This window comes from Brassica oleracea, chromosome C7, assembly GCF_000695525.1.
Source record: "Brassica oleracea var. oleracea cultivar TO1000 chromosome C7, BOL, whole genome shotgun sequence".
NCBI classification, from domain to species: Eukaryota; Viridiplantae; Streptophyta; class Magnoliopsida; order Brassicales; family Brassicaceae; genus Brassica; species Brassica oleracea.
In genome coordinates this window covers 42,016,461-42,041,533 of record NC_027754.1, presented here as the reverse complement: position 1 = coordinate 42,041,533, position 25,073 = coordinate 42,016,461, and the positions used below count along the sequence as shown (strand labels likewise).

Genomic DNA, 25,073 nt, shown 5'->3' with positions numbered 1-25,073 from the left:
TGCATTTTTTTTTTCTTTTTATTGGGTTTTGCTAATGAGTTTATTTCCCAAACATCAACCATTTAGACCATGTGCATCGCGGAGTCTTTAGAAAGATTTTCAGGCGTGGACCCCGGACAAAGAAAAAAACCGGTAAGAAAAACTATGAGATAAGGATTGACTTCTTTTGGGTTTTTGTGATTTTCGCGGACCTCACGTGGCGGTCCGCGATTGATTCTTTTTTTTTTTTTTTTTCTAAAAAAGAAGATAAAAAAAGAAAAAATTAAAAATCTGAAACCCCAAGTGGGGTTCCTGCTATGCACATGCCCTTAGTCAGCAACTGTTTAACCAAAAGAAAACGTGTGGTGTTCACTCATAATATCCATAAGGCCCACTTATCAATTGAGCACAACCATATAGTATCATTTTAGTCTTGTAATCAAAATTCTATGCAATGTCAAGTCTGATTAGTAGCCTATTCTCCTTTTGTCCAAGGTTACATTAAATTGGATTTGTTGACAAGTTGGTTCACCATACAGCCTTTATTGTCTCTACATACGGTCCCACTAGGCCATGTAAACGACCAAATGATTGACAAATTCGGCCAAGTAGACTATTAGTTATATCAATTCACCTGTGAAAATGGAAAATTATATTATATGAGATGTGTTTTGAATATATCGGTCCAGTATGGAAATCGAATTTTTAAAAGAATGCACACATTTAACCACTAATATGCAAAGGCAACCACAATTAGTATAGACATTTATAATGAAGAGTAAAGAGATGTATCTCTGAAAGAATGGTAATTCAATGATTACTATTCAAGGTGATTTTTGACTTGTTTTTAGAAAAAAAAACATCACCAATGGCTAATTGTACATTGGTGATGTTAATGAATGGTTAAGGTTCCATACTCAATGATGTATAGTAGAGTATACTCTCACATCTGGTTGGTTTGTGTTCTCTGTTGCTCAATAGTCAATACAATCTATATGATCCATTTCATACACATTTCGATTCTATAGAATATAATCCAAGACTTTGTTGTTGACCCAAATAAAAGAGAAGCCAAGACTTTTAGTGACTTGGAACATTGATGTAGCCTTACTTACTGATGTTCATGTCTCACTAAGTTGTAGTCATAGTGTCTAAGTGGTCCATGAGGAAGTCTTCTCCCCTGCAGTCTACCTTCAATCCGCCGTTTCGCCCATGCAGAGAGTGTTTAGAAAATGTAGGTTATGTAGCAGAGAGGTTCATTGTTTTTTTTTCTGTTCTAAATCTCCAAAATTTATGCTGGTACTATCTTCCGTTGTCAAACAGGTACAGAGGCGTGCAGCGCTTTATCTCCCACCCAATGTTCATTTCAGTAAAATTACAGTCTTCTTATTTTCAGTTTTCAAGTTTCTTCAACTGGCTCCTCATGAGAATGCACGCTTTTTCCTATGTTTAAATGGTGTTGAAAGCCAAAAATCTTTGTAGCTAGTTACATGGTTTTCTTACGTGGCAGTGAACTCCTTGTGAAATTATTAAGATCCGGTGAAAGACCTTGTGGAGCTATCTGAAGCTGATGATGACATTGAAACTGATCTCTAGGTTACCTCTTTCTCTATCTACGCTTTTACCTACCTTTTTGCGTAATATCTTTTAGTCGATCAGAATCTCTGTCATGTTACCTAAAGTCGTCAACCATTTATAAGCCGATTCAGTAGGGTGGCGCAATGTGATCTCACAAAAACAAATCCAAGTGGGTTTCTATAATAACCCAAACAAACAAATTCACGTATGCGTTTGTGTGCTTCCATGTGTTGTTTTTCTGCATACATGACTAAGAAATGACCATAAACAAGCATACCATAGAATAGAAACGGATGGAACTCGCAGTATCAATTCCAACGTACATTATCATAACTAAGATTCCTCGCCAGATTACTCTGGGAGCTAGTACATTGATTTTGAAGGTTACACATCTTAGATATCTACTAACGCTGTCGTTTCGAGGTTATCATCTTCTTACAGGTTTTCTTGTCTTAATTTTACCTCTTATCCAAAGAGAAACTGACACGTCATAATTACCAAAAAGATTTACGCCACGTCAACTCACGAACTCGCCCACGTTAGGCGCGTGGTTTCCACTCCCCGACCTGATCGGAAACCTCTCTTATTAGCTCTCTCTCTCTCACCAACCACGAAACTCTTCTCTGATCTCCTTCACTATGGATCCTCTTCAGCCGGAGAACGACCACCTCCCGTCTCCGCCGTTAATCTCCGACCGAGTTCTCATAAACGGCGTCGTCACGCCGTTGACTTTAACCGCGGAGGGAGAGCTTCAATGGACGACGGAATCCGGCCGTGGGAAATCGACGACGGAGAAAGAGATCCTGAGCTTCGCGGTGGAAGGCAACAAGGTTAGAGTGAAAACCTTGGTGGAGAGCACGGGATCATCATCAATCTGCTGCGGAGGAAGTGGTGGAGATTACGCGAGGAAGGAGTTCGTGTTCGAGCCTCTCTATGATGAATCTAGAAAGCTCTGGTGCGACAAGCTTCGTCAACGCCTCCACTCTCTCGGTTAGTTGTTGAATTAATCTGAGAACTTTGTAATCATTAAAACGACGTCGTTTTGGAAGCCGAGTTTGGTGAATGCTTTTTGTAGGTAGGCCTAAGAGGTTGCTTGTGTTTGTGAACCCTTTTGGTGGGAATAAGACGGCGAGGAAGATATTTGTTGAGGAAGTGAAGCCGTTGTTTGATGATGCTGATGTTCAACTTGATGTTCAAGGTTTCTTGATTTCTATTTTGTCTCTGGGAGAGTAATAATCTGATTGGTGATTTTATTTTGCAGAAACTAAGTATCAGTTGCATGCAAAGGAGATGGTTAGGTCCATGGATGTATCGAAATACGACGGTATTGTTTGCGTTAGCGGCGACGGTGTCCTTGTTGAGGTAAAGTTTGAATCTTTTCTGTTGTGGAAGTGTTATTTTCACCATCTCAATTTTTATTGGATAACTTATAATTTGGAAGTTGTGATGATGCGTGTCTGTCTCTTTTGGAAGTATAGTCTCTTGTTTTGATTATGTGCTGATTCCTAATTTAGTAGGTTGTGAATGGACTGCTCGAAAGAGAAGATTGGAGAACTGCCTTGAAGTTGCCTATTGGAATGGTCCCTGCAGGTTCGTCCTGCTTTTATCGTTCTCGTCTCTTGTGTGTTTCATGTGAAAGTATAGATGTATAAAGTTGTTATCCTTCAGTAAGATTGAAACAATTGCTGTTTATGATAAGAGAAATTGACCTCTTGTGCTTGAGAAGCTTATATGTGCTATATATAATTCTTGATGGTAGGAAGTGGTAATGGCATGATAAAATCATTGCTGGACCCCGTTGGGATGTCTTGTAGTGCAGCAAGTGCTACTGTTTCCATTATACGAGGTCTTTCTCCGTCCCATTCCAACGTTTTCTTTTTTCTTTTCGTATGGATCAGCTCATTGTTAAAATATATTTGTATTGGCAGGTCATAGACGTTCTTTAGATGTGGCAACTATCTCACAAGGGACTACCAAATTCTTCAGCGTCTTGATGCTTGCTTGGGGTATGCAACTGACTACAGAAATGTGTTTGCATATGAAACTAGTGCCTTAGCTTGGTGAATTATACTGTTGATTGTATTGAGATCATTTCAATTTTATTTTCAGGATTAGTGGCTGATATAGACATCGAGTCAGAAAAGTTCAGATGGATGGGCAGTGCTCGCTTTGATGTATATGTACGTCTTGCTGAAACTTTTTGACAATCTTTTGTACTGAAAGGTCTTAAAGTGTGCGTCCAGTGTTGTCACTACTCAGATCTACCCCTTAAGTTCCTTATTAAACTAATGGGACATTGTGTTGTCTCTCCTACGGCTTGACTTTGCAGGGTCTCCAGAGGATAGTATGCTTGAGACAGTACAATGGACGAATTCTATTTGTGCCGGCTCCTGGGTTTGAAAGCTGTGGACAACCAACCAGTGACAATGTAGACAAGGAGTCATCTGTTAGCGATAAGACACCAGGATACCAAGGACCTGATACCAATCTTGAAGATCTGGAATGGAGAGAAATCAAAGGCCCATTTGTTTCAGTATGGCTTCATAATGTTCCATGGGGTGCTGAGAACACTTTGGCTGCTCCCAACGCAAAGGTCGGTCAGTTACACATTTGATAACATTTTCTTTTGCGCGGTGTTCATAGGGTTGTTTCTTACGTATGTGGTCTGATGGAACAGTTTTCTGATGGCTTTCTGGATTTGATTGTGATGAAAGACTGCCCGAAGCTCGCCTTGTTATCACTTATGACAAAGTTGAGTGATGGGACACATGTTCAATCACCTTATGTATCGTACCTAAAGGTGTGTCATCCGACCCCATGAACCCATTCGTATATTTGCAATCTTTCATATGATATTTCTTAACTTAAAAATGCTTATGGTGTGATTTAACTGTGGAAAAGGTTAAGGTATTTGTACTGGAGCCGGGTACACGGATAGACGAAGAAGACAAGGAAGGAATCATAGATTCAGACGGAGAGGTTTTGGCAAGGGGAAGAAAATCATATAAATGTGATGAAAAGGCATTGATGTCTTATGGCAAGCTTCAAATAACAGTTGATCAAGGTTTAGCCACTCTCTTCTCTCCTGAATAGTTTCTGATTGACAAAGTGCATTATTACATGAGATGAAGACACATCACGAATGTTGTTAATTTGATTGATGGGACACGTACAGCAACTAAGAAGCAAAGAGTGGACGTTTGTGTCTATTAAAATCAGTCCTATGACCAACGGAGTTTTCTTTCTGTGCTTTGTATCTCTGAGGTGTAAACATTGTGTGTTTTTGTATTTGCAGTGTAGAGACAAAATATTGATAGTATAAGACAGACAAATATCAAGTCATAAGTTATATACTTCTTGTTCTTGTTCCTCTAGATCTTGCATTACCGACCTGGTTGGCGTATCCGTACCGGCGATTTCACCCAACTCTGTGACTGTTGCGCGTAAGCAAGCGTTTCTCACTTCTTTCTTCACTTGCTTCATTCTCTTTTTGTTCCTTTTTTTTTTGGACAAACATGCATTTCATTCGAACTAGAGTTTAGTCTCCCAAAGTGGAGTTCATTACAGACCCAGCGAGAACAGATTTTGCCACCAAATCTGCCTTAGAATTAAAGTTTCGAAAAATGAAATTAAAGGAAATTACATCAAAGAGAGGAACAAAGTGATAGATATCAAACATGATACCGAACAGTTCAGGTTGATGTCCTCCCGTCTTCAACAGATTGATTAGGGATAAGGAATCAGAGAGAACCGCCAGGGATCAGACGTTTGAATAGACAGCGCTGGAGACCGCGCGGTGAACAGCAATGGCTTCAGCCATAAGAGCCGACGATACATGACTAAGAGCTTCCGAGATCACGTGAGGATATACCGGAACTTCGCCAGAATAGATGCCACCTACACCACATTTTCCGGTCTTGACATCCCAAGCTGCATCTACTTGAACAACCAGAGTACCTGGTTGGAACGTTGGTGGGGGGCATGGTGACCGTTGATTGTGTGGGTGGAGAGAGACAAGTCGAGGTATTGGCACCTCATTAATAGTTTGAGCCTGGGACCATTCTTTAGCATCCTTAATACTCTTAAGGACAATCTCTTTGGCTGTGAAAGCTCTGTTTTCATACAGCAGGTTGTTTCTTGCCTTCCACAGATTCCATAAAACCCATGGCCATAGTGGGGAAGTCACTCCTACCGGTGGTAGAAGACCAAAACTGCTTCCTTGTTTGATCAAATCTGCTATTGATGTGAGAGAACCTAAAGGTCTTTGTGTTATTGGCATTAAGCTCCGAACCTCCTCCGCTAGAGGGCACTTGAGAAAGACATGAAGATCGTCTTCTTGTCCATCACACTTTTAACAGTTAAAGCTCTCAATTCCCCTCCTTTCCAGATTTGCACTAACCGGTGTCGCCTTTCTCACTAACCTCCAGAGAAAGTCCTTCAGTTTCGGCGCAGTTTTAACATTCCAAACATGCTTGAGCCAGTTGACTGGATCATTATCAGCATTGCTCACCCTAGTTCCTGTCATCCCAATGCCATAGCCGGTTTTTGTAGAGTATACACCTAATTTTTCAGGGAGCCAGAACAGAGTATCCGAGGAGGGTGTAGAACTGGTTTTTATCATCAAATGTTCCCTTTCTTCTTATTATTATTCTTCTTCTGTGATTTAGTAGGTTGCTGTAGCATTGGCTCTTCTCACTGGTTACAAATTTTGAAACCGTAATCTGCAAGTTTGCTTTTTCTTGTGTGCCAAACTAGAGGTTTCTAGATGTTTAAAGTCCAGCTATAGGAAAGATATAGAAGTAAAAAACTGAAGGACATCAAAATCAGATAAGTAGAGAACTACATTTCATTCTAATCAACAATGCGTGGAGACTATATGGTGTATGGTTTCTAGAGACTTATGTTTATGCTACTTCATCAGAATATCTCACTTGCACAAGAAGAAACGGAACTAGTTAAAGTCTGCAAGTATTTATAATTGTATTATGCATTAACTCACAAAGGGGTGGTTTTTCTTTCTCTGATCAAATTCATTCTCTTATTTTATCATCCATTTATATTGATGATTATAATCTGGTTACAGCTCTGCCTATGAGCAAGGAAAGTTCTGAGACATCTTTCACCAAAGGGCTTCCAGATGGAGGTGTTGTGAGTTATGTGGAAAGGTAAATTACCTGGTTTATTGGTTAAAAAAATTTTAAGTACATTTTGCATCACCAAAATCCTGTTCAAATATGAATTTCCTCACTATTGGAATTCTGTGCAGCGAGTTCATTGCGGTTGTATTGTTTCTGCATCTGCTCCTACGTTGCTGGACAGGACCGGTCCCGAACCAAGTTTAATAAAATATTTGGTTTATGCCTCCAAATTTTTTGAAAACATTTATATACAAATATAGGCTCCTAAATTTGTATAAAAAAAATTTTGATCTCCAAACTACTAAAATCTTTACTAAGTGGTCTACGATTCCCAAAATCTTAGGACCGACTCTGTTACCGGATGCCGGAGAAATTGAGTACTTGACTTGTGCACGAAAAAAGTTGCTTTGGTGAGGAAGGACTTCACATTTTTATTTTCTCTTATAGAATTCCATCCTTGTATCTTTCTTGAGGCCATGATAAATACGGTTCGTCATCAACTCTAAGTAATCATTTTAGCAATCTTTTATACCATGAATCAAATACCACATCACAATTCATAAACCATGATTGACCTTTTCACCTTTTAGTTATTGTAAATATTGTTCACTTGTGTGTGTAATTCATAAAACATAGCTGTTATTTTTTCTGGAATATTATGGAATGAAATGAAATGATTTTTCCATTTCAACTGTTGAATATTTTGTGGAATGAAAAGAAATTAAGCATTTAGAAAGAAGATTTTATTCCCAAGGAAAGAGCTGAGGCTTTGTACGAAAAGTTTGTGGCCTTTGAGAAACGGTACGGTGGAAAGGAAGGTATTGAGGATGCCCTTGTTGGGAAGAAGAGGTTTGAGTACGAAGATGAAGTGAGGAAGAACCCTTTGAACTACGATTCCTGGTTCGATTACCTTAGGCTAGAAGAAGAAGAGGGTTTTACTGGGAACAAAGATAGGATCCGAGAAATCTATGAGAGGGCCGTTGCTAATGTTCCACCTGCCGAGGAGAAACGTTTTTGGTAAAGATACATCTATCTCTGGTGAGTAAAGAAAGATTCTTGCAATATAGCTTCAATTCTTGTTTTGTCTTTTTGACACTGGCCATGTGTGACTGATCATTGTTGTATATATGTTAGGATTAATTATGCATTGTATGAGGAGACTGAAACTAAAGATGTGGAGCGTGCACGCGATGTTTACAGGTATTAATTTCTGAAACTTGTCATTTTATTACATTTCATGTATACTTTTCACTTCGTTGTAGAGCTGCATGTAAATTTTTTGTACCAAAATTACAGTGCATGCCTGAAGCTTATCCCCCACAACAAATTTTCTTTTGCCAAAATATGGTTGCTCGCTGCACAATTTGAAATCAGGCAATTGAATCTCACGGGTGCACGTCAGATATTAGGAAATGCGATTGGGAAAGCTCCAAAAGACAAGGTAATTTTATAAGCCTGAACAAAGTTAGTCTGAAAATGGTTTAACTCATGTCTTGTCTTACTTACTATGGTGATCCTTTTTTTTTTTCCTGTAAAACAGATATTCAAAAAATACATTGAGATGGAACTACAGTTGGCAAACGTAGATAGATGTAGAAAATTATACGAGATACCTTGAGTGGTCTCCTGAGAATTGCTTTGCTTGGAGAAGCTATGCTGAGTTTGAGATGTCTTTCTGAAAATGATCGTACTAGAGCTATTTTTGAACTTGCAATCTCTCAGCCTGCTCTAGATATGCCCGAGCTTTTATGGAAGGTAAGCTTCTTCTTCTTTTCCGGAAAGATTTCTCAGACTTGTGAATCTATTGCACCAATATTAAATTCTCTGGTGACTTATTTTGGCAGACGTACATTGATTTTGAGATATCAGAAAAGGAGTTAGAGAGGACACGGGCTCTATATGAGCGACTCTTGGACCGTACAAAGCATTACAAGGTGTGGGTTAGCTTTGCTAAGTTTGAAGCTTCTGCTACTGAACATAAAGGTGAAGGAGACAAAGAAGAAGTTGCTATAGAAACCAAAAAAAGACTGCATCAGACGCGCTAGAGGTTTCAAACTACAATGTTATATATTATAAGAGCATCATTATCCCTATAACCCCATTTGGGTTTCTTAATGACTTATTTAATAATAAAAGTTAGTTAAGAAACCTATAGATTTTATGTTTCATTGGGGGTTTCTTAAAAAAAAATGAACTTGTTTTGATTAAAATGTGTTTGCTCGTTTTGTATGGTAAGAAGGAGGAGAAGGAACTTGAAAATTGAGAGAGCTTCAAGTTATAAAGAAGAAAGAACATGAGAATGAGGAGAAAGAACAAAAGCTTATTTATACAAGTTTGTAACACATTACAAGATATTATTTTGCTCAAATCACACAATCACACATAAGACACAAAACAACAAGACACAAGTCCCTGACAGAAAACAACAAGACAACGTTCGCTTATAACAGAACAACCACAACAAGACCAAGCCATACGTTTTTAACTTAACAGAACAACAACAAGATAACTTAAATGAGCAACAACAAGAAGGAGAACTCCATTTCACAAATCAGTCAATTATAGATACATGAGCAGGCGAGACATCAAGCCATTAAAAAAAAGAGGTCGAACAAATAAGTCAATTATATTTATAAGGTACATTAATAAAAAAAACTCAGCTTGCAACTGCTTTGAGTTCTGCTCATACAATCCACTATGAACCAACTTAGCAAATAGCAGTTAAGAAGCTAAAGAGAGTGCCTTGACCGAATACATTTCATCTACTAATTCTCCTAAAAATATCAAGTAATCAAAGTGGAGAGCATGGTGGCTTACCCGCCCATTGTGAAATCCACAGTTGGTCTGGTACAAGCAGAGTCTAAGCTTTGCTAATATCAAGTAATCAAAGTGGAGAGCATGGTGGCTTACCCGCCCATTGTGAAATCCACAGTTGGTCTGGTACAAGCAGGGTCTAAGCTTTGCTCTGTCACTTCCATAAATTGCTTTCTTAGCAGGAGACGGTGCATCATTGCCTACAGATAAAGGAAGGTAAATTATATCTCCTACATTCAATGACTCCTTGGCTGCCACCTTCAAACAATCAGTACCATCAGCTTCCAAAAAAAAAACAGTTCTTGTCCTAACCAAGAGATGACTAGAAGAAGACTTACCCTTTCAATGACTCCTTGGCTGCCACCTCAATCAATCATCACCGTCGCAACTCATAGGCATTTCTCTTCTAACCTGAATTACATTTACAAATCACTTATCTTGTAACCTTCACGGTTCGATTGAATCTACAAAATACAATCTCTTTAGCTGAAGAGACACGGACCTGTCTTAGACGAAAGAGTTTTTGTACGAGGTTTATAGGTAGGTCGGGACGGCAACGAACAATCCACCTCAGCGCCGTCGTTGAGCCATCCGTTGAGCCTTTGACGATGGAGTCTCCGCCCAAAGAGAGCTCCTTTCCTACGGCGGCGGCGTCAATGGTGGGAGAGAAGGGAGGTAGAGTTGATCAACCAATTGATCGCCATCGTCGTCGGACAAAACAAAGAGAGAAGAAGAATACTCTAGAAAGAGAAAGAGAAAAGAGAGAGAAAAAAAAGAAAAAAAAAATAATTTGAGGTTTGCCCACATGCTGACATGTGTGCTCTCTTTTGAGGTAAGGATCGGTCTCAAAAAGTTCAGAATAAGGATCGGTAACTGCATTTTAATTTAGTTTTCATTTAATTAAATGCCGTAATTTGTTTAAAACCTTCCTTAAGAACTTGCAATAATGATGCTCTAAGTTTTGGTGATTTTCTTGTGGCACGTTTTAACTGTTTTTTCTTTCTTATACTCAGCGATCTTCGAGAGAGCCAACGCCTACTACAAAGACTATGCGCACAAAGAAGAGCGTGCTACACTTTTGGAGGATTGGGCTAACATGGAGGCGGGATTTGGTAGCTTCGGGGATGTTAGTGTCGTTCAGTCTCTTCTCCCAAAGAAGCTCAAGAAAAGAAAAGCCATCAGTAGAGAAGACGGCTCAACAGAGTACGCATTGCATTGATATATCTGTTCAATTTCTTTATCTTTGAAATGGTAATGATGCTTAATGTGACAAAAACTTTGTTTGAATCTTTGGCAGGTACCAAGAATACACTGATTATTTGTTCCCAGATGAATCACTGACGACGGCCAATCTTAAGATTCTTGAAGCTGCTCATAGATGGAAGAAGCAGGAGGCTGGGGAATGCGTCTGACCGTGGTTAACATAATGTTACGTGGTTATATCTATCTATATTAATAAAGTTGAGCAGAAAGGCTCCTCCTGTGTCCTCCTCAGCGTACATTGTTCCTTTTCGTGACATGTGGCGAGCAGGGAGGGAGTTTTGTTTATTTCTCTTCATGAAGCGTGTTCGTAAAACTGTGATTTATTGGGCCTCTCATGATTTTTTGGGCTTTAGTGCATATTCCATCGCATATATCTTTTTATAAACAGTTATCTTATATTTTTTGGCAATACTAATAACTATTGGAACCATAAAAAACTAGGATAATATTGAAATAATATCTTTTTAACCAATCGAGTTAACGCCTCTCAATTGGATTGGACTTCCAATGATTATTTCATCATTATTTGAAATTTTAATTATCAGTCACTCAAATTCATCATTTCCACTTGACTACAGAAAGTTTGTATATTGTTCGTAGGACAAATGATATAATAATGTTATGTTTGGCAGAGTCAGAAATCTAAGATACATAATCTGGAAACTTAATTAGAAAACAAGTTAAAGATACAATGACCAATGCTAGAAGCACATAAACAATAACTATACAAGATCAAAATTTCAAAGATAAATTATATGATAAATTAAGTGTTACATGATAAATTATAAAAATACAAAGATAAAAATAACATGTCGGTATACCATTTGAAAACATATGCAACACCTTATACCAATATAAACAAACAAAAATGTTGTTTTATGATTTAAAGAACAGTTGTTACGTTATTTTTCATCAAAGAAATGAGAAAATTTAATTGAAATAATATCTTTTTAACCAATCGAGTTAACGCCCCTCAATTGGATTGGACTTCCAATGATTATTTGTCATTATTTGAAATTTTAATTATCAGTCACTCACTGATGTGATTTCATATAAGACTATTTTCATCGTTTCCACATTTTTTTGATAATTCATCATTTCCACTTGACTACAGAAAGTTTGTATATCGTTCGTAGGACAAATGATATAATAATGTTATGTTTGGCAGAGTCAGAAATCTAAGATACATAATCTGGAAACTTAATTAGAAAACAAGTTAAAGATACAATGACCAATGCTAGAAGCACATAAACAATAACTATACAAGATCAAAATTTCAAAGATAAATTATATGATAAATTAAGTGTTACATGATAAATTATAAAAATACAAAGATAAAAATAACATGCCGGTATACCATTTGAAAACATATGCAACACCTTATACCAATATAAACAAACAAACATTTTGTTTTATGATTTAAAGAACAATTGTTACGTTATTTTTCATCAAAGAAATGAGAAAATTTAATTTATAAAAATTGAAAAAAATCAAAAACTAGATCACACGAAGGAAAAACACATATTATATTAAATTGATGGCTCACAATTATATCTCCAAGATACAACACAACCAAAGAGCCATCACAATCTCACAAATATCCTCGATTACACAACAAATATTTAAAACATAACCAAAAAACTAAACGTACAAAGTAACACAAACAACAACAAAAATTCATTTAAAAAAACATCTAAAGTATTGTACAATTACGTCAACGGTAAAGCTATTGCCACTTCTATCATACAATGCAACATGAATAAACAACCAAGGGAATGCAGTTTCCAACCAAATATAAATCTCGCCCACTAAAAATAATAAAAGTTAGTAAAAGTACATAATATAATTTAAAATAAATAATTTTTAAGAAAAATAAAATATTTCATAAATACAAAAAATTAAAGGAATCCATTTATTAATATAGATGTATCTCATGGACTTTTCCCATTTTAATGGTCATGAAACTCAAATTTAGAAAAATAAATAAGATATTTCTTGAAAATCACAACAAAAGTTAATACATAATTAAAACTAAAATTACAAAATAGTTGTTAAAAAATTAAAAAACATTGTGCGAAGAGTAGAATTTTTCAAATAATCACAAAAATTGTGATATAAAGCGCAACTATAAATTTATTGATTCCAATCAAATATTTAAATCTATCCACTTTCAGTTTTCAATGAACTAAGATAACCTGTAAATCAAAATTCGTATATTACCGATATCTTTAAAAATAAAACACAATAAAAACTACATAAAGAGGAAATAAAGAAATTATAAATCAAATAAAAAATACATAAAGAATATACACTTTAACGTACCGTGAGATTCATCATCCCGACTCCACCTTCCTTATTCATGAGAATAGCCAATATTTCATGAATGAACTGACAGCCAGCAAGAATAACATAGCTGCTGATTTTGAATTTACTCTTACCATCACATACAATAATCTCAACACAACTGCAAGACTAGACGTCAACCTTATCATCACCAATTTGAAAAAACTATTAGGCCTCCGATAACAGAACAAGAAAACGATACATACACTATATGCTTCGGAAATTACAACTATGAAAACAACCTATGATCTCTTACTTTCGGTCATAATTTTTATTTTCACTTCATTAATGAATGGGTTTGTATGAACATAAGCTGTACAGTATGCAAGGAAACACATCTATGATTTCAGACATCTTTACAATATAGAAAGGAGGTTGTATTTAAAAAAAATCATAATTGTATTCTTTTTCTTCCTTTAAAGCGTTCACTAATTCTATTGTCTCCTAAGAATAAACAGTTCTAATAACTTATACCTAGTTTTGATCATACTCCCTTTGTTTTTATATATAAGTAGTTTTAGTTAAAAATCTTAATACTGACACAAAATATATCAACTCAAAATAATACCTTATAAAAAATAAAATATATTTACAAAAGGAATACAACAAAAAAAATATTTAAAAATATAGACAATCCGCGCGTAGCGCGGCAACACCACTAGTATGTAACAGTTTAAAATAACATAAAAGTACTTCTAGATGATGTTATTGTCTCGTGCTGTGCGTAGACTAAATTAAATACTACAAGAAAATGTATTAAGAGCATGATTAACCCAGACTCTTAATTTGAGGTTCTTAACTCATGATTTGACACTTTTTTATTTTTATTTTATTTTTTTTACACTTTTTGGCTAAGAACCGGTTCTTATATCTCTTATTTAAGAACCGGTTCTTAGCTTTTCTTAGTTAAAAGCTAAGAAACGGTTCTTAACCGAAGCTAAGAACTCCACCCTAAAAACCCGGGTTAATCATGGTCTTAGAACTTTTGTATATGTGTGTTGATTTGTGATCGGATCTAAAAACGTTTTTAAGCATCGCATCTCACATGTTCTAACCATCAGAAGGAGGAGCCAGTTCTAATGATGGTTTTAGGATAATGATCTTATATACTCTCACTTTGTTATAATGAAGAAGCTAATATCTTCAATCCGACTCAATATTTTCCAATGGATATCATACATACTCTTTTGTTCCTTAAAATGTAATGATAAGAAAATATTAAAATGGAAAATCGGGATCATCCCATTGAAGAACGGCAGATTCCATGTTCTGCTCTCTTTTCAGCTTATCTTTTAAGAACCAGTCGCATATTTTTCCAGCATTCAACTCTTCTATTGAACATCCTTCTTGCTCCGATATCACTCTTAGTAAATTCAGTGACGATATCTGTATATTTTTAGTTCCAAAATAAAACCGAAATTAGTACGGATCTTTTTTTTTTTGCACCCCGGATTTATTTCTCAACAATCAAATATTAATGTACATGATTCTTTCTTCATTTTTTACAAAATGCAATTCTAGTTGTTTTTTTACATTGATACATTGTTGTATAATGCGGTTCTTTATTATGTATGTATTAATTTTTTTTTTTCATAAAGATGAATGTGTTCAGTTTTCTATGCAAAGTTGATGTTTCATTTCCTAATAATTCACTCGCACCAATTAAATTTATAAGAATAATCTTAGTTAAATCAAAAAAAAAATTATAAATTAACTTAAATTTTTCATTGCAAATAATTATATTCAAGAAACAAAAGGGTTATAAAGTGATAGTTTAATTTACCGTTAGTCGACAGAGAAACTTCTCGTGTGCACCAAGGCCCGATATTTCGACAAGACCAGCTTCTGCTAAGCTCAAGAAACTTCTTCTCTCGGGCTTACTTTGATTGTCGGATTCTTCTTCTCCGGCACATGCTCTTACTAAACACAATCCCATCTTTCTTCTTCTTCCTCCTTGTGTTCTTGTCATGAATGTAAAATTATTTGAGCTTGCTTGTCCACTCCTCGCAATAGTCTTGTCTATCTGAGGATTTAACATGACATTTGAGTGACGATGATAGGTGGCAATGTTCATTGTCACGCCAAAATATCGTTGTTTTTCCTTCTCAATGAGTTAGAAAAGGAAGATGAAGATGAGGATAAAACTTATCCGTTATGTTCGCTGCTGGTGCCGGAATATTAGTGGTGAATAATGATTTGGTATTTTGGGCTTTAGGAGTTTGGGCCTTTTATTTTGTAAAATTGATCATTATTTGTTAGGGTCTGTTCTTTTTTTGTAAACACAAGATCAAGCAGTGTTTGTACTTGACCACGTAAATTATTATTCAGAGTACGTAACTGCCGTGCTTATTCTATGTGATGATTGTTTTGCTAGTTTTTAGATTTTAGTTTTTGGTTTTTGGCTTTTAGAATTTAGTTTTTAGATTTTGGTTTTTAGTTTTTGGTTTTTGTTTTTGCAGTAGATTTTAGTTTTTTGAAAAACATGAATGGTTGTTCTAAATTTTGGTTTTTAGTTTTTGGTTTCTGTTTTTAATATTAATATAAAGAAAAATATTAATAATAGTAAAATATTGATTCTGAAAAAATAAAAAATAAAATGCTATTATCAACAATTAATATGTGTTGATTAGTTAAAAAAATTATATAAGTTGGATCATGAATTTTTTTATTTGTACTAAAAATAAATGTAATTTTTTTTAAACAACAAACTCGAAAATGTTGGATTTTGATTTTAGATTTTATACTTTTTTATTTCTAAATTTTATTTTTTTTAAATATTTTTGTTTTTTTCTAAATTTTATTAATGTTTTCTTTTATTTTTAAAATTTTCTAACTTATAAATTGATTTTTTTAAAAACAAACTTAAATTACTAAAATAATATATCAAAAAATCAATAATTAATACCAATAGATTATTGACAAAACATGTAAACTTTACATAAAAGTAAATTTAAATACTTAAGTTAATTTTATTGACAAGTTTTAGAAATGTTCTTATTAGAAATTATTTTTGTATTATATATATTAAAAATGTGCTTTTTACTAAATCTGATTTGTTAGTATTTATTTTTTTATTTGTTTTCCTATATTAAAGCATAAAATAGCAAAAAAACATAAATAAAAATAAAAAATGAAAAACTGTCGTTAGATTTTGAAGAAACCATAAAAACTTGGATTTTGGTTTTTCTTTATAAAAGACAGTTATTTGAAAAAACTAGTTTCCCTATATTATAGGAAGTCTATTTTTCTAAAAGCTTGATTGTCTAAAAAATAGGTTTTAGAAAAACAAAAGCCAAAAACTATTTCAAAAACTAGAAACAATCAAAATAAAAACAATTTAAAAAAAATTGGAAACCCGCCGTAGGATAGGAAAAAAAACTATGAAAACTTGGCTTTTGGTTTTTGTGTTAAAAAAAACAGTTATTTGCAAAAACTAGTTTCCCTACATTTTAGGGAATCTATTCTTTTAAAATCTTGATCGGTTGCAAAATAGATTTTGGAAAAACAAAAACCAAAAACTAATCCAAAAACTACGAACAATCAACCTCTAATAAGATTCAAAAAAAGTTCTTTTTTTTTTTTTTTAAACACTGGAATTATCATAGAAGTTTTGGGTGAAAACCCAACGTGGCAGTGTGTTTTGGCTTTTCATCGATGCAGTGTGTTATTAAAATTATGTATAAAAACTAAACATCAGTCAGTACATTACGGTCGTTGCGATAGATATATAAACATATGGATCAAATCAGGTTGTGTCAAGTTACTTAAAGCTAAGTTTCAAAAAAAAAAAGTTACTTAAAGCTACGTCACCTCGGCAAGAAGAGGCACGTACCTGCTTAAACTTTTTCGCTACCCACTTTAATACTTTAACTAACTATTTAACCCATTTTAATACATAATATTTTAAAATGGTGCTCATTTTTTTTTTTATATCCAAATTGTGTTTATTTTAATCAAAATATTAATAAATTTTAAATAAAATTTAAAAAAATTCTAAAATTCACAAAAAAAAATTAAAATTCTAATTTTATTTTAGTTCTTAGAAATAAAAGTTACTAAATTGTGTATAATTTTAAATTTTGTAATAATATTTTGGGGTTTTTGCCAAAACTAACCCACAAGTTGATTTTAATCCCAAACATATACCCAAACTTGAATCAAATGCAAAACTAACCTATGACGACTGAAATGTAAGTCGTCCAGAAAAGTCAGACTTCTGAAATAATCCAGTCAAATGCAAAACTAACCTATGACGACTGAAATGTAAGTCGTCCAGAAAAGTCAGACTTCTGAAATAATCCAGTCAAATGCAAAACTAACCTATGACGACTGAAATGTAAGTCGTCCAGAAAAGTCAGACTTCTGAAATAATCCAGTCAAATGCAAAACTAACCTATGACGACTGAAATGTAAGTCGTCCAGAAAAGTCAGACTTCTGAAATAATCCAGTCAAATGCAAAACTAACCTATGACGACTGAAATGTAAGTCGTCCAGAAAAGTCAGACTTCTGAAATAATCCAGTCAAATGCAAAACTAACCTATGACGACTGAAATGTAAGTCGTCCAGAAAAGTCAGACTTCTGAAATAATCCAGTCAAATGCAAAACTAACCTATGACGACTGAAATGTAAGTCGTCCAGAAAAGTCAGACTTCTGAAATAATCCAGTCAAATGCAAAACTAACCTATGACGACTGAAATGTAAGTCGTCCAGAAAAGTCAGACTTCTGAAATAATCCAGTCAAATGCAAAACTAACCTATGACGACTGAAATGTAAGTCGTCCAGAAAAGTCAGACTTCTGAAATAATCCAGTCAAATGCAAAACTAACCTATGACGACTGAAATGTAAGTCGTCCAGAAAAGTCAGACTTCTGAAATAATCCAGTCAAATGCAAAACTAACCTATGACGACTGAAATGTAAGTCGTCCAGAAAAGTCAGACTTCTGAAATAATCCAGTCAAATGCAAAACTAACCTATGACGACTGAAATGTAAGTCGTCCAGAAAAGTCAGACTTCTGAAATAATCCAGTCAAATGCAAAACTAACCTATGACGACTGAAATGTAAGTCGTCCAGAAAAGTCAGACTTCTGAAATAATCCAGTCAAATGCAAAACTAACCTATGACGACTGAAATGTAAGTCGTCCAGAAAAGTCAGACTTCTGAAATAATCCAGTCAAATGCAAAACTAACCTATGACGACTGAAATGTAAGTCGTCCAGAAAAGTCAGACTTCTGAAATAATCCAGTCAAATGCAAAACTAACCTATGACGACTGAAATGTAAGTCGTCCAGAAAAGTCAGACTTCTGAAATAATCCAGTCAAATGCAAAACTAACCTATGACGACTGAAATGTAAGTCGTCCAGAAAAGTCAGACTTCTGAAATAATCCAGTCAAATGCAAAACTAACCTATGACGACTGAAATGTAAGTCGTCCAGAAAAGTCAGACTTCTGAAATAATCCAGTCAAATGCAAAACTAACCTATGACGACTGAAATGTAAGTCGTCCAGAAAAGTCAGACTTCTGAAATAATCCAGTCAAATGCAAAACTAACCTATGACGACTGAAATGTAAGTCGTCCAGAAAAGTCAGACTTCTGAAATAATCCAGTCAAATGCAAAACTAACCTATGACGACTGAAATGTAAGTCGTCCAGAAAAGTCAGACTTCTGAAATAATCCAGTCAAATGCAAAACTAACCTATGACGACTGAAATGTAAGTCGTCCAGAAAAGTCAGACTTCTGAAATAATCCAGTCAAATGCAAAACTAACCTATGACGACTGAAATGTAAGTCGTCCAGAAAAGTCAGACTTCTGAAATAATCCAGTCAAATGCAAAACTAACCTATGACGACTGAAATGTAAGTCGTCCAGAAAAGTCAGACTTCTGAAATAATCCAGTCAAATGCAAAACTAACCTATGACGACTGAAATGTAAGTCGTCCAGAAAAGTCAGACTTCTGAAATAATCCAGTCAAATGCAAAACTAACCTATGACGACTGAAATGTAAGTCGTCCAGAAAAGTCAGACTTCTGAAATAATCCAGTCAAATGCAAAACTAACCTATGACGACTGAAATGTAAGTCGTCCAGAAAAGTCAGACTTCTGAAATAATCCAGTCAAATGCAAAACTAACCTATGACGACTGAAATGTAAGTCGTCCAGAAAAGTCAGACTTCTGAAATAATCCAGTCAAATGCAAAACTAACCTATGACGACTGAAATGTAAGTCGTCCAGAAAAGTCAGACTTCTGAAATAATCCAGTCAAATGCAAAACTAACCTATGACGACTGAAATGTAAGTCGTCCAGAAAAGTCAGACTTCTGAAATAATCCAGTCAAATGCAAAACTAACCTATGACGACTGAAATGTAAGTCGTCCAGAAAAGTCAGACTTCTGAAATAATCCAGTCAAATGCAAAACTAACCTATGACGACTGAAATGTAAGTCGTCCAGGATTTACGAGGTTTGACCAGAATCTCGGAAAAAAATCCTCGACGACTTACAAGTAAGTCGTCTGGTGGACGACTGAATTATAAGTCGTCTGTGTATAATCAAAATCTTGGGTTTTTTTAGCTCATTGTGGAGATAAAGTGAGGGATATGTTGTGTTTAGTTCACAAGAATGGAAAAAGAAGAAGGGTAAATCGATTTTGGGAGCATTAAGAGCTTCAAATTGGTTGTTCATGGTGGTTGTGGTATTGATGACAATGGCAATCTTGTAATTACTTGAAGATGATGAGGGTGAGAGACTAAAGATGTCATTTTCGAAAAAAAAAAAATTGATGGCATTTTCGTAAATTATATGAACTTGTGGGGTGAATAGGGCAAAACCAATTTTCAAAAAAAATGAGGTTAGTTTTGTGTTTGACTTTAAGTTGTAGGTCAATTTTGCAAAAAGCCCTAATATTTTTAAGTTTTAAATATCAAATTTATTTTGAAAATATAAAAGAAATTTATTTATTTTTTCATCAAAATTAAGTTTTCTAAATTCAAAAAATTTCCATAATTTAGTTACTTTATTTCCTTTAACATAAAATAAAAGTAGAAATTTTATAGATTTTTTAATTTTGTTTGAAACTTATTAATATTTTTAATTATAATAAACAAAGTTTGAGTATTAAAATGGAATAGTTTTAGAAGTTTGTGTATTAAATGAGCAAAATAATTAGTTGAAGTGTTAAAGTGGGTAGCAAAAAAGTTTGGATATTAAAAAGTTTGACGAAACTTAATTGGGATATTTTTATGGAATTTTTCCATTTTTTCTCACTCAAATATTGTGTTCTCAGGCCTCAAGAGTTTATGCACATTTTATTGTAAAGGGTTTGGTTTGATTTCACTTGTAAATTTAATGCCCATTGGGCACATGCTTCCATTTAATGGAAAATGGGTTGACAAAAAAGAAAAGAGTTTAAGCGGATGTAGCTACTGATTTTACCTGACGTATGTCTGGAAATTACCTGAAAAGAAAAGAGTTTAAGCACGTGATGTATATATAATATCAGAGAAAGGATGTCTGGATATTACCTGAAGCTTCTTTGTGTCATATCTGTCGAAAGGCAAAATTTACTGATACTTATTTTTATATAATAGCATGATTAACCCGAAGTTCTTAGGATGATGTTCCGCTAAAAACTCCACTCTAAAAATCCCGATAATCATGGTCTAAGTACGTGAATTTCGTTACTTTCTAACGTGCAACTAATAATCTCGCCTAGAAAATCTGTATCTAAAAACACCCTACAAGATGAAAAGACTTATTGGAACACCACTAACTAGGTTTATACTTGTCCAAATTAGAACTGAACATATAGCTAAAGTAAAGTTGATTCAAGATGGCAACAAATTTCATTTGAGTAGCAAATAAGCGCCTTAAGTAGCCGGTAAACCCAGCAAAGTAAGTAGATTAGCCATTGGGTAAGGATTAGCCGTTGATTGGTAGAGGAAACAGCGAGCGGATGAGGATCCTACCTCGGTCCATGCCTAGTGGATCCAATTCCAACCACTCAAACCAAAGTGCTTACGTCTAATGTTTTTTTTTTTTTTTTTTTTTTTTTTTTTTGCGGTTAAATACTTATTCATTCATGTTTTTTCTTCTCCAGAGTACCTTTACAACATAAAAATAAAGGAAAAAAGATACAAGAATTTAAAAGAGCAAACAATCCGTGTGAAGCAGATAAAATGATGAAGGACCTGGCTAGTGAAGCTGAAAGTTTACAAACCAAAGAGATAGATATGTTGTTGTTCTTATGTGTGTCGAAGCTGCTGTGGTAACTGAATGGGTAGTGGACCATCTCTCTGTCCAAACCCAGAAGTCTTGCCCTTATTTGAGGTTGTATGTTTCTTCTCGTGTACGTACCACTCCATTGGATGTATCAACATTTGCAGTTCATCAATGAAATTAAATTGATGTTACAAAAACATAAAAATAAAACTTATTTTTTTTTATCAAATCCAAGGTAACATGATTATAAAACGAAAGTAGTACATCAGTCAAATTGATCTAATACAAACTCATATATAATTCATGATTATGGATCAGCTCCAAAAGTACTAATTATATTATTAGGTTAAACTGCGTCGATGTATGAATGATTTTGTACGTTTGGCAGAGATTTTTAATCATATAATCGTGAAAAGAATAAGCAAAAATGAATATATACAATTCCAGAGAGTTCTCGAGTGTGTTGTTGTCTTTCCTCCAAATTTTATAAGATAACTTTTAATAATAATTGTCAACGTACCCATCAGCTCTATTATCGATCAAAATCCCAATAATTGACAAAAAAAAAATATTAAATAAAAAAACTTGTAATCATACCAATATGTAAAATGCAAGACGTACCTAAATTATATATAATTTGCATGAAGTCTTACGCGAGTCCCTTAAGTGGCAACATCAACTGCACAACTATTACGATTTCGTATCAAATTTTATTGTTTTCTGTATATATGGACAAATGGACCTTTCGTTCATTGTCTGGTGACTATGCTCCTTTCAACTGTTTAGGGTTCAAAGGCTTTTGTTTATATGAATAAAAAAAACTTTGAATGATGAACAAAATAAATGAATCTATATGTGAACAATATATTTTATTAATTTATCATCTTTCATATTTCTTTTGAAGAATTATTTGATAAACATTGTATATGTGTGGCTCGTTAAACACCACTAAATCAACGTATTGCAAAATGTAAATTATATCGACAACCAAAATAATAAAAACTAAACGTTTAGTATATATTTTCAAATAATATCAGATCAAATTGTTAATTGCGATTTTGTTGCATACAATATTATGGATCCATGCGGACCGCTAGACCATACATGATACAGTATCATGTGTATATAAATAATCAGTTAATTAATTTGTCAAAAACGTTAATCAGCTAATGAGATTTGGTCAACTATATATACACGTGGGCTTCTCGTTGTGGCAAATGATACACTATGCGCAAGGAAAGCCCTAGCTAGCTTTCGACAGATTATAGCCTAATATAGCATTAACACCTAACCTTATTCTTAAATTTTAATTTAGATTGACTCAATTAATAATTGGTTTAACGGCATAATTTCGCACCTTGTAACGATTTCGTTTGTCGTTGGACCCGATAGATTCTTCAATCTCAAGCACCAAGACATAACCCTAATATTACGGATCATTAATGTTATTTAATTAAGCATCTTTAAATAGTCTAAAATAGATCAATAAGAGTACGACCAATGGAAGATTCTACCTATTGGAGTTCTAAACATATATATATATATATATATATATATATATATATGTGTATATATATGTATGTATATATAATTATGAATCCCATAATTACATGTGTATATATAATATATACATATATATATATGTTTAGAATTTTAAAGGGTAAAATTTCCATTGGAGGTGATCTAAGAACTCTGGTTATATAATAAGTAACTTTTAGTATGCGTGAAGTTCCTAATAATTTGGATTGATAAGTATAAGACGATTAATAAGATATAGTTTTATGATGCTTACATTAGATTTAGTACGCAGTGGAGTCTAAATGTAATCAAATAATATTGATTTGAAAGTGATACAAGTATCTTTTCTGAATTCCAGTTAATTATTCACAAATCTATTGCTGTTCAAAATTATTTGAAGTTCCTATAGTACGCAGTGGAGTCTATAGGTTCTTAACTTAAAACGGTTCGATAATCCACACTGCGGTGTAGATCTCTGCCACAAGAAGACTCTGAACATTGTCTGATAGATTCTTCGTTCGTACTTTCTTGCGCGAAAAATATATCTTACAACTTGAATACAGAAAATAACTTTTTACAGCGACTGAATTTATTCAGTTGAATAGAAAACACATATTATTCTATCGATGCAAACACTATCTTCAATCATGAACAATCTGCAAACATTACATCTTTCTTTTGACAAATTTGCATGCATTGATCTATTGTTTTACTCTCTGCATGTAGTGATGAAAGAGTACTTCTCCAAATATATTGTTTAGAACAACTTCTCCAAACAGGCTTTGTATTCAATGGCTCTAGTTTAAATGAATGAATGATATGGTTGCACACCAAAAAAGAACAACTTCTCCAAATATTTTATGATCTCAGTATTTCTTCATCACCTTGTTTTTAGATCCATCATCCATATCTTAAGAATTTGATCAATAAATAATATCTCTTTGCTAATTATTTTAAAGTTTTGATCTATAAATAATACGTACTAACGTATTCTTATAATGTGCAATATATTTTTATTTTACGCTTTCTTTTGTGGGAAGAAAAGAAAGAATTTATTCATTATATATACCAACACAAATTGTCGAAGTGTGCTGGTTTTTTATCCATGTTCGCAAAAAAAAAATATTCGATGTATATAGAGTAAAATTGTTTATATCTGTGAATCATATTTTTCGCCACAGAAATTCAATAAAATATTAGTTAAAAAAACAATAAATTATCTTTGAAAAACAACATTTTTATGACAATACGTAAATAAAAGTTTAGAAAAGAGCGAACACGAGTCTTAAATCTAGTGGTTCATACAAGCGGCAAATGGTCCTCACATCATGCCATGCAAATGTACCAATCGTTCTTTTTATTTTCCCTTGGCTCAGCACGTGAGCTTCTTTTTAACGTGAGTCGTTTTGATTTTTCGGAGCCGGCTGCTTCGGCTAAAGGTTTTTTTTTTCCGTCTGCTTTTTATTAACCAGTCAAAAGCCCAAAATACAAAGTTCAAACACATTACAATAAAAAAAAAAAAACCCAAAACAGAAAGACAAATCTCTTGTTCGTTTACCTATCGCTGTACGAGCGATCAAACGCGACGGCTAATCGCTAGCGGCAGCGACAAAGATTTTCAATCGCTATTCTTTCCAGCGTTTGTTTTATTATTTTAATAATGAACCCAGTAAATAACAATTTTACCCTTGGTTTTTTTAATGAAACTACTAATGAACCTAAACCTAAACGTAATATTTTATATATTTCTCTTGTTGCCGTTAAGCTGTAACGATTCTCAATCCTCCACTTTGATTCTCTCTCGTGGCCAAGCTTGTTGGGTTTCTCAGTACTCCACTTCGATTCTCTCTCGCGGCCAAGGAGCTTCGTGCCGCGGCCAAGCTTGTCGGTTTTGCTCTTATGTTTGTGCTAGTGTTGAGTTTTTGTGAATGAATACATAATGCATTGTTTTTGATGTTTATTGTTGCTCCTTCTTGTATCCTTTCCAGGTTTTAGGAGGAATCACTCTTAAACAAGGATGTCAAAGTTGACTAATGACGTAAGTCTTTTTTGTTAATTATTCTTTGGCTGAATTTGTGCTGCTTGGTTTGGTTGGTTTTTGATTTCAGGGCTGAATTTGTCCTGCTTGGTTTGGTTGGTCTTATGATTTCATGGCTGATTTATTAAATTAGAACTGGACCGATGAGGAATGTCGTTTCTTTTTTCAA

General features: G+C 34.1%; 2 protein-coding genes and 1 pseudogene across 3 annotated transcripts; 2 read left to right on the top strand and 1 right to left on the bottom strand.

Annotated features, from left to right (window-relative positions):
- The first annotated feature begins 2,140 nt into the window (after window positions 1–2,140).
- On the top strand, window positions 2,141–4,912 carry LOC106301336 (sphingosine kinase 1-like). Of its 2 annotated transcripts, XM_013737704.1 has the most exons (10): window positions 2,141–2,547; window positions 2,633–2,755; window positions 2,819–2,919; window positions 3,075–3,147; window positions 3,317–3,403; window positions 3,486–3,563; window positions 3,667–3,737; window positions 3,887–4,150; window positions 4,235–4,357; window positions 4,459–4,912. In XM_013737704.1, exons 1-10 carry the CDS (start codon window positions 2,196–2,198, stop codon window positions 4,648–4,650), a joined length of 1,464 nt encoding a protein of 487 aa, XP_013593158.1. In that variant the 5' UTR covers window positions 2,141–2,195; the 3' UTR covers window positions 4,651–4,912. The 2 variants fall into 2 exon arrangements, with proteins under 2 accessions (XP_013593158.1, XP_013593159.1); XM_013737705.1 differs by lacking the exon at window positions 2,141–2,547 and having other exon boundaries at window positions 2,635–2,755; window positions 3,072–3,147.
- A 1,736-nt stretch (window positions 4,913–6,648) lies between these two features.
- On the top strand, window positions 6,649–11,084 carry LOC106303343 (annotated as a pseudogene).
- Window positions 11,085–14,231: 3,147 nt separating this feature from the next.
- Window positions 14,232–15,275, bottom strand: LOC106304087. Its single transcript, XM_013740475.1, has 2 exons — window positions 14,899–15,275; window positions 14,232–14,501 (listed from the first exon to the last, which is right to left on the bottom strand). The coding sequence occupies exons 1-2, from the start codon at window positions 15,187–15,189 to the stop codon at window positions 14,334–14,336; spliced, it is 459 nt and encodes a 152-aa protein (XP_013595929.1). The 5' UTR covers window positions 15,190–15,275; the 3' UTR covers window positions 14,232–14,333.
- Between the last annotated feature and the right edge of the window lie 9,798 nt (window positions 15,276–25,073).